Source organism: Lissotriton helveticus, chromosome 1_1 (assembly GCF_964261635.1).
Source record: "Lissotriton helveticus chromosome 1_1, aLisHel1.1, whole genome shotgun sequence".
Classification (NCBI taxonomy): Eukaryota; Metazoa; Chordata; class Amphibia; order Caudata; family Salamandridae; genus Lissotriton; species Lissotriton helveticus.
This window is the reverse complement of record NC_136057.1, coordinates 1,075,514,681-1,075,534,182: the sequence shown is the minus strand read 5'-3', so window position 1 is coordinate 1,075,534,182 and position 19,502 is coordinate 1,075,514,681. Positions and strand designations below refer to the sequence as shown.

The 19,502-nt window shown below is 45.5% G+C and overlaps 1 protein-coding gene across 5 annotated transcripts in view; it reads left to right on the top strand.

Annotated features, from left to right (window-relative positions):
* LOC144821103 (uncharacterized) overlaps positions 1 to 19,502 on the top strand; it is a 551,585-nt gene that overhangs the window by 169,378 nt on the left and 362,705 nt on the right. For 3 of the 5 annotated variants that reach the window (XR_013608235.1, XR_013608223.1, XM_078677983.1), the window contains exons 3-4: positions 3,697 to 3,831; positions 18,328 to 18,518. Coding sequence is in view for 1 of the 5 variants with exons in the window: in XM_078677983.1 (XP_078534109.1) it covers positions 18,454 to 18,518 (65 nt within the window). In the remaining 4 variants the exon portion in view is untranslated. The remainder of the gene's footprint in view (positions 1 to 3,696; positions 3,832 to 18,327; positions 18,519 to 19,502) is intronic. The other 2 variants (XR_013608229.1, XR_013608217.1) reach the window with 1 other exon arrangement.

Here is a 19,502-nt window from a genome sequence, read left to right as displayed (position 1 = left end):
ACTAAATTCACAAATTGAAACTCTGCAACACTTGCAAGGGGATTTTTAGAGTTCCAATTCCCATAGTTTTCGTGAAGAGAAGTCATTAACTTACTTGGATCAGGCATTCCATCCATTTGGCTGAATGCTAACTAGCAACATACAAGTATACAAACCTGAATGCGGTGTGCACTGTTCACTTAGAACAAGGGTTCATAAATAGGTTCATCACAATTTAAACCACAGTCTACCTGTTACTGCATTCTTTAAGCATTTATTTTTTGTTCATGATATTTCATGGATTGATTGTGATGTAAAATCTTATACATAAAATTATTTTGCTGTGAGCCTCAGTGCAACAAACCTCGTGCATTTTAAGTATTCAGTGGCATCTTTTCCAGGTTTGTTTACATAAACATTTGCTGAAAAGCTGATTATCACGCTTATTATGCAGAAAGACATACGTGCAGACCATAAAGTAACCTACGAATAAAATCCGCACAAGTTTCACTAATTATCATTCCCTTTAAAAGTGTTTTTTCCCAAAATATTTCAAAGTTATATTACATTTAGGTGGCTTTATTTTAATTTGTCACCTGAGCATAAAATAAGTCATGCGAAGCGGTGATTTAATTTGTACGTTTCTGTATGGTGATTTTGTTTTACCTCTTAAACAGACCAGCCCACGGGCACTCTTAGCCGCACAGATACACTCTTGTGCTCACAATCAGAAACGCTCCCTCTCTGCCTGGCATGTTTGTCTAGTCCACACTTACTAGGGGGTACATCCGGAACGTTGATAACAATAGACGCCATAAATCGAAGGGACCATGTGTGGATGTCTAAAGCCTGAATTTATGGTATGGAAAACATCACATAATAAATATATAACATATCTATGGTGTTTTAGTAATGGTCCCCCAGATTACCGATTCCAACCCAGTTGTAAAAATGTTGTAATGAGTTGAGATGATAGAGATCTGTACTAAATGTCACGTAAGGCAATGCTAACTCCACATTTACTCTCCAGGAAACAAATAGGCACAATCTAGTACTTGATCAACAGGCACTAACATCAAACCGTTCTTTCACTGGAACCCCGCAGTTTCCTCAAGTTATTCCCGTTACCTACATGCCTGTCCTCACTATACATGCACACATCTAACCCGAAAAAGCAATACACACTCAATGCCACATCGAACTGTAAATTATTACATCTGCAAATTAAAATATGGGAAACCCATGTAGATTGCCATGCCTCCAACAAATAGTCTTTCGGTGTATATGTAGTAACCTCGCAGTTCTATGCTTGAATAAAACCCTCAGCTTTCGGCTTTGTAATTCAGATGGCACATCACCTCTCAATAACCCATAATATTATTATTAAACTGCATTAGACTGTCATTTCCTTAAAAACCTACTCTGATTGTGTTCTCATAAGTAAGTACTGACATCTGAAATCACTTGTAATTAATAACGTGAGTAGTCACCTGTAATAATTATTACGAGCCACTATTGAAAACACATTGATCTAGCACAACTGCTCAGTGAAGTGAGAGTGCTGATTCACCTCACAGAATGTAGAAGAACTGGGAGGCTAAGTACTTTGAGTATGATGCTACAGATTTCTTTCCAGGCATTAAAAGAAACTATAATTCCTCAAGCTGTAGAAAGAACAATCTCTGCATTAATTTTGGCGTACATGCCTCTTAACGCCCTCCAAATAATTTCTCTGGTCTTGACCAATAATGAGCCAATGCAGCATACAAGGCGAATAAGAATGCAAGTTGAATTCTCCTGGTGGTGGAGCATGAAGCAGTTTCTGAGGGTTGGGAGGTATATTTTCTGTTGAATTTCAAGGCAAATATCTAACCATGTCGAGAGGTTGAATTCAGTGCTTTACTGGTCGGTGGAGCCCAAGGGTCATCCTCTGTGATCTGGGTTCCATGCTTGGTTGTCAACTTCATCTTAGTGCACACTTGGGAGAGAGCACAGATCTTAGTCCTCTGTACCATTACTCTCCTGGTAGCAGGGTGGTTACTGATCACTCTAAAAAATTGGACAAGAAAACAGCAGGATATCTGGCTTTGAAATTGCCATGTTCTTCTTTTAGTAATGGTCAGTGAAATAGTTAATATAAAACCGCAGTTCTAAATGGCCATGCCGGGAAATGTACAATAATAAATATACAGTTTATAGGAGTTTCTAGTTAGCTAGTAGGAAGCTCAGTAGATTCGTGTATATTTTCCAGAAATATGTAATCTTTAGTTTCATGGGCTTCAGTCGCACGTTAGTAGGGAGAGTGCTTGGTTGCCCACCCACCGTGTTCCCTCATTCTCACTAATATGCTTTATCTTTGCCTAGTTGTATTTGACTAATAGAAGTAGTTTTAAAACTCATATTTCAATAAAATTATGTTGTAAACGTATTATTTTCAACGATTAGAAGCAAAAATGCAATCCTATACAATTCTCAATTTTATATTACAAGGGGTCTCATCTCAATCTTCTTTCTTCCCTTCAGCTAATTAATCTGTAAGCATAATGTATTTAGATAATGAAGAAAGCACAAAGCACTCTGCTGTGTTACACCTTGTATAATCAGTATCCTCTATCTGAAACATAACATCTGGGAATTCTAACTGTGATCCCTGCCTCCCCCGCTCACCCCATCCCCATCTCCAGAGGAGATGGGCTATTAAGATGGAATGGGGAGGGCTGCTTTGGGTGAAGCAACATATGAGCTGGGGATTAGGAGAGCCACAATGACGGCGTATGGGGGCAGAATGTGAAGGGTAAAGCAGCACACGGAAAGGGACGGAGAAAGATAAACCATGCATTCCTATGGAGCACTAAAACAAATAAAATAGTAGTTCCCTGATTGTAAGCATTGGAATACTACAAGTCATCCAATCAAAAGGATGATAAAGAAGCTACCCTCCAATGGATAGACAAACACAAGTAGAGAAAGGAAAGCCATCGAGTAAGAAGTAAGCAAATGCAATTGACAGGAAAGCCAACCATGATATTGAACATGCGTACCCAAAATCCACTACAAGTATTGGTATTTTCCACACTAGGTCTTCGAACAACAGACCACTAAAGCCCTTAAAGTCTGTCACTTTTATCAGGGTAATAACGTATGTTATCACAACAAAATTTGTCTTAAAAATATCATGCATTTTGAGAAACATTATTACACACTTGCAATAGTGGGAAATTGTCTTAATTTTTATAACGAATTTCAATAGGCTACAGACCTGCAAAAACTATATAAGATAGTGGAAAAAATTCTCAGCCTTCCAGGATGGCTAACTGCTGGGCTGATCTCTATTGTGAGATGAATGGGAGTCCATTACTTCCAGGCTACAAATAAAAATCAGAATGGTTACGGTACATTATTATGGGGATAATTTGGATCCTACGGGAAGCCCTGTTGACCCAATTTTTATGCTTCTCTAACATTATAGAATAGTACAAGTATGTATAATTGGCATTTTGTTTTACAGCTTATATACAGTTGTAGCTGTATTTTCCAGAATGACTTTATTGTGGACTCGTTGGTATAATATTTCTGTCCAGGGCTTTCCTCCGCAGGGTATTATTCATTTTACCAGGCTGTAGTATGGTTAGGAGAAAACCATCTTTTGTTATATGCTTGTTTCAATTGCTGATTAAGTTAACACATACAGTGAGCACCTCTGTACTCTGTCCACAGGTACCACAAGCCCATTGAACAATCCATTGACTCCTCAGTGGTGCCTCCACTAAATAACGGCTTCGGAGAGTCTGTTAATTAATCCCAGAATAACTCTGCAAGCAATACAACACATCTCTTCAGGAATTGACACAGGTGAGTATAGAATGCTCGGCACACAGTCCATTATTGTCAATGCACACCTTTCAAGTTTAAAACAGTCAGAATGAGTGTGTAGTGGTGGCATAACACTGAATATAAAATTCTTTCGACATTTATTATAAAAATGATTTTAACCCGTTGGCTGCTTCCGCTTTTTTGCGGCAGTGCGGCCGTTTTAAAAAACGGGCGCGGTCGCGTCGGCCATTGGCCGACGGCAGCAGCCAACGGGTTAAGAGAAAGTTGCATCACATTCATATAGTAGCAAAAATGAATACTTGTTAAGTCAGTAAAATGTTAGCATATTTGCACACCTGGTAAACATATGCTTTAATTATTCCATCAACACTGTTTAAAATGTTTTCTGTTAGCACACACATAACAAATCATTGATCTGCTGTAGTTAGTAATTATATATTACATTGCATTAACCCCAAATTTTGGATGCAAATGCACTTCCTTAATATTTTATAGTTCTACTATCATTCGTTTGCTGCCTATAGCCAATTTCTGCATTTAATTCAATATTTATCTTGGGAGGGTGGGACGTCTGTGGCCTCTTTTTTTGGGCCTGGCGAACTCCTTGATGATGGCGAAGAGTTTTTTGCTGTTGTGTGCGTTGGCGTTGATTCTGTCTTGGAAGGCCATTTTCTTTGTGGTTTTGAGGAGAAGGTGGTGTGCATTGACTGCGGATTTGATGGTAGCCTGGGTTTCCGGGATTTTGCTGTTCCTTCATCTCTTCTTGAGTTATCTGCAGGCGCGTCTGGTCTCCTGGAGGGTGGCAGTGTACCAGTGGCTTTCTTGGAATGTTTCTTGCCTGGTGTCTTGAGGAGTGCCAGAGTGTCAGTGCAGTTAGAGATCCATTTGTGAAGGTTGCGCGCTGCAGTGTTGGCATTTGTTGGTGTTAGCGGAGTGGTCGTGCTGAGGAAGTCGAATCAAGAAAAAAGCAGATATAAAGGCAAAAACATAAAAGAGAGACAGAGGGGCAGCTCTAGCAGCAGGGCAGTGACGCTCTGCCACTAGACCACCAGGGATGAGGCGCAGGCAGGAGCCTGCTGGAGGAGGGCCTCAGTGGGAGCAGCAGACACCAGGCGGAGCTGCGCCGTGAAGGGAGCAAGGGCCCAATACACATTTTTAATGGAGGATCCATTAACAGCCCCAGGCAGCTGGAAACTCCTAGAAAGGCCTCAGACTTTGGACAGGAAAATGGCAACTTTGTAAACGTTGAAATCAAACTAAGGGGCAGATTAGGGTCCCTAGGAATCCGGGTAGATATAGTTACACAAATACCAGGTTTCCCCTCAGGCAAAGCTTGAGCCTTCATTTCCTAGGCTAGAGAATTTAATGGATACCCACACTGTCTTAACTGCCCACACCTGTGCAGATGGATGGTTTACACAATTTTATATGGTGCAATCATCCAAAATAGTTGGAAATAACAAGCTGTAAGTGGTCTTAGTGAGCGGTGCAGTGTAAATGGATGATGAAATAAAGTACACAATGAACTATATATTCCATCTTTTCCCGATGCAGTGATTGCTCCCAACGCTGTCACAGTATCTAGTGTGCATTGTTGCAATTTATCATAAAGCCAAATGTCTACTTGTATGTCCTGATGAAGACTCCGTTCCTAAATTAAATTATTAGGGTCGAATCGTCAACATGTTTTATGTTGACTTTACTGTAAAAATTCCATTCGAGGAGCCCCTAAATCTTTGAATTTGTGCATCCTTAAGTTAACATTTTTATTATATGCTTCACTGTGCACTTCTTGTTATGTTAAGGCTGTACTTTTAGAGCGCACGGCTACCCCAGGGGGTGTCCCGGCGCTTTGGCAAAGGGGGCCTGAAGTCCAGAAAAACACAGACAGAGACGCTACCGTCACGTTGATTACACGGAAAAGAGCATGGTCTTCAGCTCTTTCCTAAAAGCTAGAAGGCTGTTAGCTTTGCGGAGGGAGAGAGGGAGTTCATTCCAAAGGCACGCTGCCATATATTGGAAGGACCGTCCTCCCATCCGAACTCGTTTGACAGTAGGCACCTCCACTTTAGCCAAATCGGCTGACCGCAGCAACCTCCGTGGCGCATAGAAAGCAATACGCTTTTTGATGTAGTTCGGGCCAACAGAGTGAAGGGCTTTGAACGCCAGCGTGAGAATTTTAAACCTAATTCTTTTAGAAATAGGTAGCCAGTGCAACCTGTTTAAAAGCAGAGAAGCACTGGCTCTCCTTGGCAGGCCAAATATGGCTTTAGCCGCCGAATTTTGGACAATCTGCAGTCTAGCCAGAAGATACGGGGGCAGACCTGCAAAAAGCACGTTTGCATAATCTAGCCGTGACCCAACTAGCGCCTGGACTACAGTCTTACGATATTGCAGGGAAAGCAGTGGAAGGAATTTCCTCAGCATTTTAAGAATGCCAAAGCATTTCCCTGCTAGTCCTGCAATATGGGGTCGGAAAGATAGATCTTCATCAAATACCACTCCCAGATTTTTCACTTGGGAGGATGACCTTACGGGAGGGAACATGTCCTGGGGCCACCACGACTTCCAGCTCGGATCGGGAGCACAACCAAAGAAAAGCAACTCAGACTTATCCGAGTTGCATTTCAGGCTGTGCTTCCGAAACCACGCAAAGACTGCACTCAGACAGTCTTTGATCCTGCCGCCGTCAAAGACCTCACCTTTGCTGCACGTGAACAAGAGCTGGGTGTCATCAGCGTATGAGATGACCCGGGCCCCGTAAGCCTCCGCTACCAACGCCAGAGGGGCCATATAGATGTTAAAAATGGTGGGGCTCAGGATGGACCCTTGAGGAACCCCAACCTCTAGCGATGGCATTTCCGCGGAGAACGGTGGAGCCCAGATCACCTGTCGGCGGCCCGATAGAAAGGATTGAAACCAATCCAACACCGTCCCCCGCAGTCCGATCTCCCTGAGTCTTAAAAGGAGACCCTCGTGAGGGACGGTGTCGAAAGCCGCCGACAAGTCCAACATGACCAACATCGCCTTTCCCCCTCGATCGAACGTCTCCCTGATGGTGTCGGTCACTTCCACAAGGGCTGTCTCCGTGCTATAATTAGCACGGAAACCCGATTGAGAGTCATGGAGAACGTTGTTATTCTCAATAAAGGTGGTAAGTGTATACTGAACATGCTTCTCGACCACCTTCGCCAGAGCAGGGAGGAGGGAGATCGGTCTGTAGTTAGCCAGCAGCAAAGGATCTAACAGAGGTTTTTTGATCAGCGGCAGAATAAGTGCGTGTTTCCATTCTCTGGGCACCACTCCCGAGCTCAAAGACAGATTGAGCAGGGGGTTCAGCAAGCTGTTTACTGCCGATGCCACCCTGCCCAAACCCCTCACAGGACAGGCGTCCAGGGGTGAGCCAGATTGGAGCCGAGACAGTAGCTCCAACGACGTTCCACAGGACATCGGTGGAAAGACCGATAGTATGGGTCTGGGCTCTGCCTCTAAGGAGAGTTCCAGGCTCAATGTACGACCTAAAACGTCCGCGTCCGTGGCAGAATCCACGGGAAGGAAAGAATCCTGAATGGCTTTAATTTTTGTGACAAAAAAGTCAGCCAGCTGTCCTATCCACTCTTCTGTATGCGAGTGTGAGAGGGCACCTGCGGCAGGATCAACAAACTCTTTAACAATCCTGAAAAGTTCCCTACTCGTGTTGTCCACCCGGTCTATTCTATGCTCCAGATATTCCTTTTTAGCTTCGGAGATGCATTTGTGGTACTGTTTTATAGCATCACGGTATTTTAATTTCTCCACAGGGTCGTATTTACGACGCCAGAGTCTTTCCGCCTTTTTGCAGTCTTGGCGCATTACCCGCAGTGTAGAGGTAAACCAAGGGGCGGAATCATGACTGGAGCTAGCTCCTCAAATCTTGCTTGCAGCCATTCCTGAAACAAAATCAGATCTACCTCAAGGTTCCCTATAAATTTACGCGGGTGTTGGCAAAGGGCGTCCGATAGCATATCTGCTGTCACTCGATGAAACGCCCTGGACTGATGAAACACATCCTTCTGAGTTCTATGGCTGGTCCTAACCTCATATGGGATAGCAAAATTTATTATAAAATGATCAGACCAGAGAACTGGGATCGGTAAGGACACCTCTAACGGGACCGTAGAAAAGATTAGATCTAACGTGTGGCCTTTGACGTGGGTAGGACTATCAATAAAAGGGGCAAGGCCCAACAGTGCAGTAATATCCCGCAGCTTGGAAGCATCAGCGTCCAATATCGAATCCATATGTAAATTTAAATCGCCCAACAACATACAGTGAGCTGACCGCATGCAGGGTACAGAGAGGGCCGCCTGCAAATCTTCAAAAAAGGAACCAATGGGCCCCGGTGGTCTATAAACGAGGAGCCCCGTGCATGTCTGAGAGGCAGAAAGACTAAGTGAAAAGCCTAACGCTTCACATCCTGCGATGTTCTCCACCGGGAAAGAGGAGCACCCCAAAGCCTTATCCACTATTAGGGCCACCCCTCCTCCTCTGCCCCCGATTCTGTCTTTCCTTAAGATGGTATAATTAGAGGGAAGAGCACCGGCAATATCCGGTTCGGAGCCTGCCCCCAGCCAAGTCTCAGTTAAGAATAGACATGATAACTTGGAGTCTGCAAGAAGGCTCCAGATGTCCTGAGAGTGGCGGGGCAGGGATCTGGTGTTCAATAGAGCGCAGTGAAGTTGCTTCCTGGGAAATGAGAGAGCAGGTGTTGGCGAGGCCGTTGGGCGCCAGCCACACACCGGACAACCTCTTCCCAGAAGCCGTCCTCCGGGAAAAAGATATTTACACCCCAAAGGACGAGACCGCAGAGTTAGCAAAGCATCCGCGCTATAGGTAAACATCCCAGAAGGTTGCAAATAACACGCACCTCCAAAGCAGTGGAGCGCCCCTGGTCACAAATGAGCCGAATGCCAGAGTCCCGCCACGCACGCCTCCGAGACGCTGACGAGCGCAGATGGGCAGGACTCTGGCACGACTCAGGCGCAGGGAAGGCGCGCCCGCTGCGCGTTACCGCTGCGCTCTAGTAGCGAGCATTAAATAGCGTTGTCTCGGCGTCCCAGGTGACCTGGACGCTCAAAGATGGCGCTCACGCTTCCCTTCCCCAAGGCAAGATGGCGCTGACAGCCACACCTCCCGGGAACCCGGACCCGCCGAACAGCGGTGGTGTTTCAACAATTTAAGGTGCAGGTAAGGGCCAAAAGCGTGGATTAATAACAAGGGATACAGAAAAGTAAATATTAAAATAAATCCAAAAACGGGATTTTTCAAAAGCTAATGAAGCAATGCAAAGCGCGCGACCAGTGCGACCAGCAGGGAGGCGCCGATGTCAATCTCGGCCACAGGAGCCTTTAGCAGGCTCACCCCTCGTGCAGCTCGCCCTAAATAGCGTCGTCTCGGCGTCCCAGGTGACCTGGACGCTCAAAGATGGCGCTCACGCTTCCCTTCCCCAAGGCAAGATGGCGCTGACAGCCACACCTCCCGGGAACCCGGACCCGCCGAACAGCGGTGGTGTTTCAACAATTTAAGGTGCAGGTAAGGGCCAAAAGCGTGGATTAATAACAAGGGATACAGAAAAGTAAATATTAAAATAAATCCAAAAACGGGATTTTTTAAAAGCTAATGAAGTAATGCAAAGCGCGCGACCAGCGCGACCAGCAGCGAGGCGCCGATGTCAATCTCGGCCACAGGAGCCTTTAGCAGGCTCACCCCTCGTGCAGCTCGCCCTAAGTAGCGTCGTCTCGGCGTCCCAGGTGACCTGGACGCTCAAAGATGGCGCTCACGCTTCCCTTCCCCAAGGCAAGATGGCGCTGACAGCCACACCTCCCGGGAACCCGGACCCGCCGAACAGCGGTGGTGTTTCAACAATTTAAGGTGCAGGTAAGGGCCAAAAGCGTGGATTAATAACAAGGGATACAGAAAAGTAAATATTAAAATAAATCCAAAAACGGGATTTTTTAAAAGCTAATGAAGCAATGCAAAGCGCGCGACCAGCGCGACCAGCAGCGAGGCGCCGATGTCAATCTCGGCCACAGGAGCCTTTAGCAGGCTCACCCCTCGTGCAGCTCGCCCTAAATAGCGTCGTCTCGGCGTCCCAGGTGACCTGGACGCTCAAAGATGGAGCTCACGCTTCCCTTCCCCAAGGCAAGATGGCGCTGACAGCCACACCTCCCGGGAACCCGGACCCGCCGAACAGCGGTGGTGTTTCAACAATTTAAGGTGCAGGTAAGGGCCAAAAGCGTGGATTAATAACAAGGGATACAGAAAAGTAAATATTAAAATAAATACAAAAACGGGATTTTTTAAAAGCTAATGAAGCAATGCAAAGCGCGCGACCAGCAGCGAGGCGCCGATGTCAATCTCGGCCACAGGAGCCTTTAGCCACTAAATATTTATTCACTAAATATTTCACAATCCACTTACACTGTGCAGCCCACTAAGAGCACCAGGATTGTGCAGTGAAGACGGGGTGGTGGGGTCCATTAAACAGTTGATCCATTCACAACACTTCTGTGACCATGTGCATCTCTTTGGCCTTGGAAGCAAAGGCTGAAGAACCCTCTTATTTGTGTAACTTTGTAAAAGTGACATTTTCAAAATTATAATCTAAAATCGGACTTCATCATTAAGGTGCATTTTAAATTACAATTCATTTAAGTTTAAACAGTATTTCTCTATCTGCTCTCAATCTGAAGTTAATACTTATTGAATGTAATAAGGTAACCTATTGTTAGTCTATGGGAGATACACCTTAGAACAGTTCAGGCCTGATAAATGCTTTTATGGGCTACTTTAGTGAGTGACACAATGAGTGCTGCAGCCCACTAGTATACTTTATTCTGCAGGCCCTGGGTGCCTGTAGTGCCATATATAGTAGAGACTTACAAGTAAATGAAATAACCCATTCAGGTGTAGGCCAGCCTTACCATGTTTTAGGGGAGGCATTAGCATTTTACCACCGGTTAGCAGGGAAAAAGTGTACATAGTCCTAAAAGCCAACATCAACTGGCTCAGCAGAGGAAGGTAAAGCTCTGGGGTGACCTTGCAGAGAGGTCGACATCCAACAGTTAGTTTTATGGGGAATTGCAACAGGTTGAATCTGAAGTTGGATATGGTTATAATGCAGAATCATCCTGTTTCAGTAAGGAGTTGTGACGTTACTAAGCACGGAATCTTGTACAGCACTTCAGATATCAGGGGATATTTGCTTTGCAACATTTTCAGGCTCGTATGTGAGTGTTTTAGTCTCGGTTCACATATCGAACTATATCAACTAACCCTGCCACTGATTAAAAGAATACTGATCATTGTTGGAAAATGCCCCCCCTGTGAAGGCTCACCCCAAACCTTTTTTCTTTGTCCTCCTCTTTTTCTGACCTTCATTTAGTTGACTTAGGGCTAACCAGTGCTAAAGTGCATGTGCTGTCTTCTCAACATAGTATAATTGGTATATACATGTTTGGCTTATTTAATTTACTTGTAATACTCTTGTTAAGTGATATACCATATACCCAGGGCTTGCAAATTAAATGCCACTAGTAGGTCTGAAGCACTGATTGTGCCACCCACGCAAGTAGCCTTTGAAACCGGTTTCAGTCCTACCATTGCAGGGCCTGTGTGTACAGTTTACTGCCACTTTGACTTGGCATGTTAAACCCTTTGCCAAGCCTTAAACCCCCCTTTTATTGCACATACGTCACCCCTAGGCAGCCCTTAGGGCAGCGTGCTTTGTAACTAAAGGGTAGGACATGTATTTGAAGATTTACATGTCCTGTTGATGACAAACACCCAAATTAATTTTTCACTACTGTGAGGCCTACTCTTCTCGTAGACTAGCATTGGGAATACCTTAATAGACTTTTAATGTGTAATTCCTGATTAGAAAGGAGTAGCTGTCTCATATTATATATCTTTGGAATGATAATGATAAATCATTTTTACTGGTAAAGTTTGATTTAAGATTACTGTTTTTGAATGGCCACTTTTAGAAAGTGGATATTTCTCAGCTCAGTGTGCCTTGCAACCTGTCTCCGAATCACGTCTAGGGTGGGTGACAGCTACGCTTTATGCATTCCCTCTAGACAGTCACACCCACCCTTCCTGTGTTTGTGGCTGAGAATTTATCGGCATTCTGTACATCTCTTTATAAGCTTTTATATGTTGTTTATACAATTGACTAAAAGAACACTTATGGTACAGTAACCTCACACTGTTGTAGATGAAGTGAGTCGTAGACAGCAAGGTGCATACAGCCATTTTATCTGCCACAGGATACATGTACATTGGGATTTTCCTGCTAATCAGCAGAGCCCTCACGGTTGAAAGGGCCAAAATGCTCAAACCAGTAAAGACAAACCACTTGCAGCAGAGGGTTTAAAGCACAATGTTTATTGTCTTGTGCCATATTCATTTATGGTGCAACAGATGCTGCAAGCACATTCACAATCGTACTCGAGTTTTATCAAACAGCCATAACAATGAAACACCCCCTCCCCCACCCCAACCTGTGTGTGTATTTGTGATCAGAGCACAATCAAATAATACACCAGCTCCAGCGGACATATGAGTACTCAGTACAGTTGCCAAAATTTCTGTTACCACACCCTTAAAGACTATCTTAGAAACTGGTCCAATACCTGGCCATCCGGCATACCAACCGGGGTGAGGGGCCTAGCAGAAACTGAGAGGAGGGGGGAAGACCTGCCTGCATATTAACGCCCAGAGGAAAGGTTAGGCGCTCAAGGTTGAAGATTGTCCGTACTGGCCTCAAGTCGATCCAGGTGAGCCCTCTCCTCCTGTGCGCAATCGCTTGTGTACCAATAGCTCGGCAGGTGCCTAACGGAGCATGTCTGTCCACCATTGTTTCAGTGGGGGCGCCGCAGTAGACTTCCAAGCCATAGTAATATGTCGAATAGCTAAGATAATTGCTAATTCTGGAATCTTAACAGACCTTTGTTCTTTCTTTGTAATAAACCATGTATCAAGTAAGTATTTGGGCGGGCTAGCAGGAGCAAGTTATTTGTCACCGCTGATATCACCTGCGACACCTTTTCCCAAAAGGGACGAATTAGTGTACAGGACCACACCATGTGATGGAAGTCAGTATCAGCAGATCCGCACCTCAGACCTTAGAAGCACCCAGGAACATCTTGTGAATCCTACGTAGGGTGAGATAAGCACAGTGCAGGAAGTAAAATTGTATGAGCTGAAACCACATGTTTTGTGTCACCCGTTTGACCGATTGTACACATCGGTACCATTGCTTATCTGTGATATCCGTCCCGAGCTCAATGTCCACCAATCAGGTAACCGCGCATGTTCAGCAGTTGATCTGCGCCACAATGTGGAGTATAGGTGTGTGATGGCTCTCCTGGTGTTCCCTCCCGACCCCTCGTTAGAGGTGCCCTCTTGAGAGGCTGCCCCCACTTGGAACCCCAAGTTTTATGCATCACATCCTGCTGGGCCGAATACAGCAAGAACTGTTCTTAGTTTAGTCCATGATCCACCGTCAAAATATCAAAGGCACAAAGACCCTCCTCCGTCACTACATCCGTCCAAGTCATAGTTCCCCAGCTTCCCAATCCCAGACCTGAATCGCGGGCATCAAGCCTGCGTACACTTGTATGGCCCAAATCGAGAGACCTCGAGCAAAAGGTGTACGGCAATGCCTATCTCCGGCATATCGTTTCCAGACATATAGTGATGTACTTAACAGCACACAATCCGTGTCTCGAGGAGGTGTAGTGTCGAAGAGCAGAGGCAGCAATGTTCTCCCCGCCAACTCCTCCAAAATGTCAACACATTCTGGGACGCCTCTCCTCCAATCCACCGCATTGGCCACTGCAGTTGTGCTGCAGCACAGTATGATTCGTAGTCTAGGGGTCCGAGGCTACCTTCTTGCAAGGGGGAAAATAGTTTTTGTAGAGCAACTCGTCGCCAGCCATAGCCCCAAATCAATCTCGCCAACATCCTTTTAAGATCGAGGAAGAAAGCCTCGATCCATGGTAGGGCTGCAAATCCATGGTAGGGCTGCAAAGAAATAGAGCAGTCGTGACAGCACTAACATTTTGGGAATGGTTACCCTGTCTATTGGGGACAATGGTACCCAGTCCAAAAAAGGAATGGAGTGGCGAATCACAGTCACTGCCTTCCCTAGATCCCCCACCAGCAAATCATGAGTGTCAGAATATACCTGCACGCCCGAATATTTGATTAAGTTGCGCCGCTAATTAAGTCCTGTACACAACATTGTATCCCAGCTGCTTTGACTGCTGTTGGATTGCGATGATCGGATGTCTGGGGAGTCAGATCATAGCAGCCATGCCAGTAGGCAACTAACCTAATCTCTGTGTTCATATTGTTGGTGTGTGTATACCTTAAAATCAAACTTGGTCTGCAGACTGACCAATTACCGGTATTCCTTTCGCAAGACCAAGAGAGCCAGGAATTGGCCACAGTCCGTCTGACCGGTTCGCTCCAACTCTCCCAATTGCCCCCCATTGTAATCACTTCACCTTTCAACCCCCTGCTCACCGAATACTCGGTCTGGATCTCTCCCACTTAACTGAAGCCAAAAAGGGATTGTGGTATGACAGGGTCTTGCCTAAATACTCTGAATGTGTGCATAGTGTAATCATCGCTAGAGGTGCGAAGATCATATCTATTCTGGTATGTAGTTTGTGTACCATTGAGTAATGGGAATACTCTCTATCAGTAGGGTGTAATGAACGCCAAACATCCCCAACTTGTAATTCTTGATCCTACATGTTCATGTGTTGCGAGACAGAGTAAAGGGGCTTGGGGAGGCTAGATTTGTCAATCACTAGTTAAAGCACCCCATTGTAATCCCTGCACCAAAGTGTGCATTCCACTGGATCCGGGAGCAAGATGGGTGTAAGCGTTGTTTAAAAAACGAATTCCCTCGCAGTTGGGGCGTAAACTACTACAAGCGTTAGGGTATTCCATCAAGCATCCTTCCCACCACGACATAGTGACCCTCAGGATCAATTTTAGTGTGGGACGTTGTAAAGGGTTACATTCGGGCCACCCAGATCAGTACACCCTTTGCGAAACTGGAATATGTAGCACCATAGACCCCACCCGCCATCGTTTACCCAGTCTAGTAAGTTCCATAGATGTAAGGTGTTTTTCCTGGAGACAAGCAAAGTGGGCTCCACGCCTCTTCAAGTAAGCATATATCCTGTGATGCTTAGCATAAAAACCCATACGTCTCGCATTCCACATGAGGAACCTGTATTCTGGTACTGTCATGACAAAGTACAGTTAGAAACGTGCCCATTACCAAAAACTACAGCGGTCAGATGACTCTAGCACGCAGCACCACACATGTGTGTCCGATCCCCAACATTGTCTCAAACTCAGGCCATTGTGCAACAGTGCAGCAACAGGCCAGAAACACTACAACTTGTGTGAACCAAGTCAAGAAAAAATCCAGCTGTCCTTTGGGGGAAAAATTGTGGTCACCATAGATCGATCTTGTCAAGAAATCACTCAACATGTCCAACATCTGGTTGCATCTCTTTTAGGGTCTTATTGTGGGTGGTTACTCTAGTCTTCTCTTTATTATGTTCCTCTTGCATGTGGCCAATATCTAACTTAGGCTCCAGTGTTGCTGTTAATCCCCGCACAGCTGCCAACAGTTCTGCAAACTTAGCGTTAGTGTCCGGCAGCACATGATCAGCACTGGGTGGTAGTCCCAAAAGGGGAGTCCCCATCTCAGTTGAGGCAGTAGCCTGTTGGGTATCTCCAGGTTTGGAGACTTTAGGGCACACTATCATGTCAAGAAAGGTGTTGTGCACACGTCCCCCCTCCATGCCATGACAAAAGAGTAATATAGGTGTGTCACAGTTGCACCATCAAATGCAATCCAAGGATGAGCAGGTGTACCTCTCACACGTTCCCCAGAGACCTGATGCACCATGTAGCTGGTCATCGATTCCCAGATATCTGCAGAGCTGACTGACTCTTCCCCACCTTGTTGAGAGAAACGGGCCTTGCAGAAGAGGGGGAGGTTGTAGAGGACCCAACTTTATGATAAGGACACAGAGTCACTAACGGTATCTGGTAGCACTGGGAAATTATCTTGCCATTATCTACATGATAAAGGGGAGGGGCCCGCCAGTCGACGCTAGGATTTTTCCAAGCAAAGATTCAGAATATTACGCCTTTGGCCAGGATCCTGAACAAATCTGCCCCTGTTCAGCAAGGGAGGGGCCAGTGAATCCTCCCTTTAGTAAGGCAACTTTCTCAGGCCAAGTCCTTGTGGATGACAGGGCGGGGGGGGGGGCACTCACTTCTCCAGAATGTGGTCCACTTTGCCACCTAGGTAAATAGCCCAGTTTCCCAGTGGATATGCATCTGGTGCCAATGCTCTTCTTTCACGGCCCATCAACAGGGCACTCAGCTCAGAAGCCTTAGGCTATGGCGTTAGCCACCAGCACGGTTGACCTCAAAGAGGGGGAGGGGCCAGGCAACACCACACGTCGCAGTACCTCTCCATGGAGTAATCGGCCACCACAGATCGCTTCCTCACTCAGAATCCCTCGTGGAGGAGAGCCGCAAATCTGGGCGCAGACACTCACTTGATCTACACAGTCTACAGGTTCTGGACGGGTCCCACCACCCCAGCAGCTGCAGTATGCATCAGAGCAAAGACCAGGGCGGTGGAGAGGGAAGCTTATCCAGCTCCACAGGACACAGCACCTCTCTCAGTGGCCGTCCGAACACAATGGAATCCCCGAACTCCGGATCGCAGTTCCGTAGGTCTCTCGGCAGTCTGAGACTACCCCCGGACATCCAGGCTTCTGGCATCATGCCCAGCGTGACCCACGAATTCCGAACCACCTTCTGCAGCTGGCGGCCGCTGGTGCCATATTTGACTCGTATTGATGGGCACCGCTGCCTTCAAGGTTTCCAGGCAATCTGGCAGCCCAGTGGAAGTAAGCAGCAGTGCGACGGGGTCCAGGATACCGGCTAGATCCCACACTAAAGGTAGCACAGAATGGAGCTTGCATTAATGTGACCACTCCCATAGCCTTCTTGACCATGCCCCCCCTCATCTGCATTCTGATAGCTCGGAAGAGGGAGGAAAGCTGACCCTTACTCCTGAATTGCCACACAAAGGGTTGATCATCCCCTACTGATATCTGAAGCCAGAGCTGGGAAAGAAAGGGGGACCTGTGCACTTCAAGGGCCTGGTTTGAAGTCACTCCCACTTCAAAGGCCCAACTGGGTATAAGTACTGGGGCTCTGACCCTACATTACTGGACAAGTGAAGCACTCTGCCAAGAGTAAAGACTGCTCTCCTACAAGGATTGCCACTCTGCTTGACTGCAGCTCTGGAAGAACTGATTTTCTGCTTTGCTGTGCTGCCTGCAGATCTCTGCCCTGATGAGTACAAGGACTGGACCCATCTCACTTGAACCCAGAGTGACTCAAATGCCTTTCTGGCTTGCCTCCTATCATCAAAGACTTTCTTCAACCCTACAACAGCACTTGGACTCTGCCATCTGTGAGTCCTGCCCTGCCAAGTGGTGCCAATCCTGTCCTGGGCCCTTGAAAGCTGACTTCTGTACAGAACCATAAAAATTGACCTAGCGCTGTATTTGCGCTGATCGGAACAGACGCTTTGCCCTTTGACACAGATGAAGGAGCTGATTGACAACATTGCTTTGACGGTCAGTGCTGCTCGACAACGACCAGTGCCTGCATTAAAAAAGGGTTCCACAGTGAAGCCTTTCACCGCCTTTGCGGATCGGAACTGACACATCGAGTCTTCAATGTCGACGTTTGCTCCATCCAAGGTACTTTGTCAGTAAGACCTGCGTGAGCCCTGTAGCTGGCCTGCCCTTTATCGCAGTTGGCCTGAACTCTGGATTTACCCTGGTCCAGTGCGGCCTCAAAGTTACACCTAAGCGCTATTTGTTTCCAAGCACTACATTTTGATTTATTCTTTACAAATACACAACTCTAGTTCTTCTTATTGGATTTTTGTTGTTTTGGTCTTGTTTTACATATAAAAATATAATCTAAATTCTAACCCTGTGTGGAGTATTTCTGTGGTGTTACTGTGTGTGTATGTGTGTATTGCACAAATACTTTACACAATGCCTTTTTGATAAGCCTGAGTGCTCTGTGCCAGGCTACCAGAGGGTGAGCACGTTATCTTGTAGTGTGCATTCATCCTACCCTTACTAGAGTGGTGGTTCCTGATTGACAGTGTGCATACTCTGACAACCAGAAAGCTCATTTCTAACATTGGTGATCAGGGGTGAGGATAGGACTTGTTTGTGCAATACCATATAGTAATTCAGTGTTCCCTACTACTGTATACATAAGACCATTGCAAGTTTTGAATTTTTTTTTTCTCTCAATTGGTAATTTTTCTAATTTTGACTCCTGCTTTACCTTCATCAATTTATGACTCATTTTATTGTTGCACTTGTGATACCTTGTCAGGATGTCCATGGATCTCAACTACCTAGCATAATACACTGGGAGTGAGCTGAAGGAGTTCTTCAAGAAGACGGGCTGAATGTGGACAGGGAACTTCCAAAGAAGACCTACAGATAACCCTCAGAGCCTATGAGGAAGTCGGAGAGCATGTACAGCATTCATCTCCTCCAAGACATTAGATTTCTTGGAACAAGGTGAAGTGAACCCCAATGTTTCTTAGTCACATGAGAATAGAGATACGTTCATGAGAAGGTTAAGACTCTGATTGATGGTGGCTAATTCCATCACTGCCTTCAATAATCGAAACGGCATTAAGTTCAGCAAATATCATCTGAGCTCTTATGTCAGCCTATAAAGCCCTTTCATTGGAATTCCAAAAACATAGTAGTGTTTCAGCGGAAATTGAGCAATAAGCTCAACCACTTTCAGTGACACAAACCAAAGTACAGTTAGCAGATGGCAAACATTTTGTAGTGTTCTCCCTCTCAAAATGCATGCTATTTCATTGGTAAAAGTTAAAATGTTGAAGGCCCTCATAATGCTGAACATGCCTTTGATAGCAATTTAAATGTTTAAAGATGGAGCGTTATAATCTTATTCCCTGTCACAACCACATCCAGATAATCTTGCCCTCAGTTAGGAATGTCCGGGCAGTAACTGTCAGTGATATCAATTTGATTGCTCAATTCAGTTTTGTATGGTGACCTTTTACACTTGAATTTACTGAATAATTACTCTGTGTAGTATATGGTGAAAGTGGCCTTGCCTCTCTCATCTATGAAAACATAGAACCTCTGCATGAATGACTGAATTTATTTTCCCCGTGGTTTTTCTTTACACATTGAGGGATTTCAAGAAGTCCGCGCTACCAATAAGATAAAGCTACACAGCATTTTGCTCTTGGCAGTCATCTAGAAAGTAAGAGCCTAGCAAGTTAACTTCTTTGGGGCTGAAGGGGATGGGGACTTAACACTCACAGAAGATGCTTCTTAGAACACCAGAAAATAATACCACTGTGTAAACGTGTAATTGTTGGAAGGGAGGGAAGCATACTCTTGACTAAGTTCATAAGTGCAAACAAAATACAGCCTAATTAAATCTGGTCTTTCATCAAATGTCGGAGCTGATTTCAGTACTATTTATTTATGGTTAAAAGGGTGAAATCCACAGAAACATGT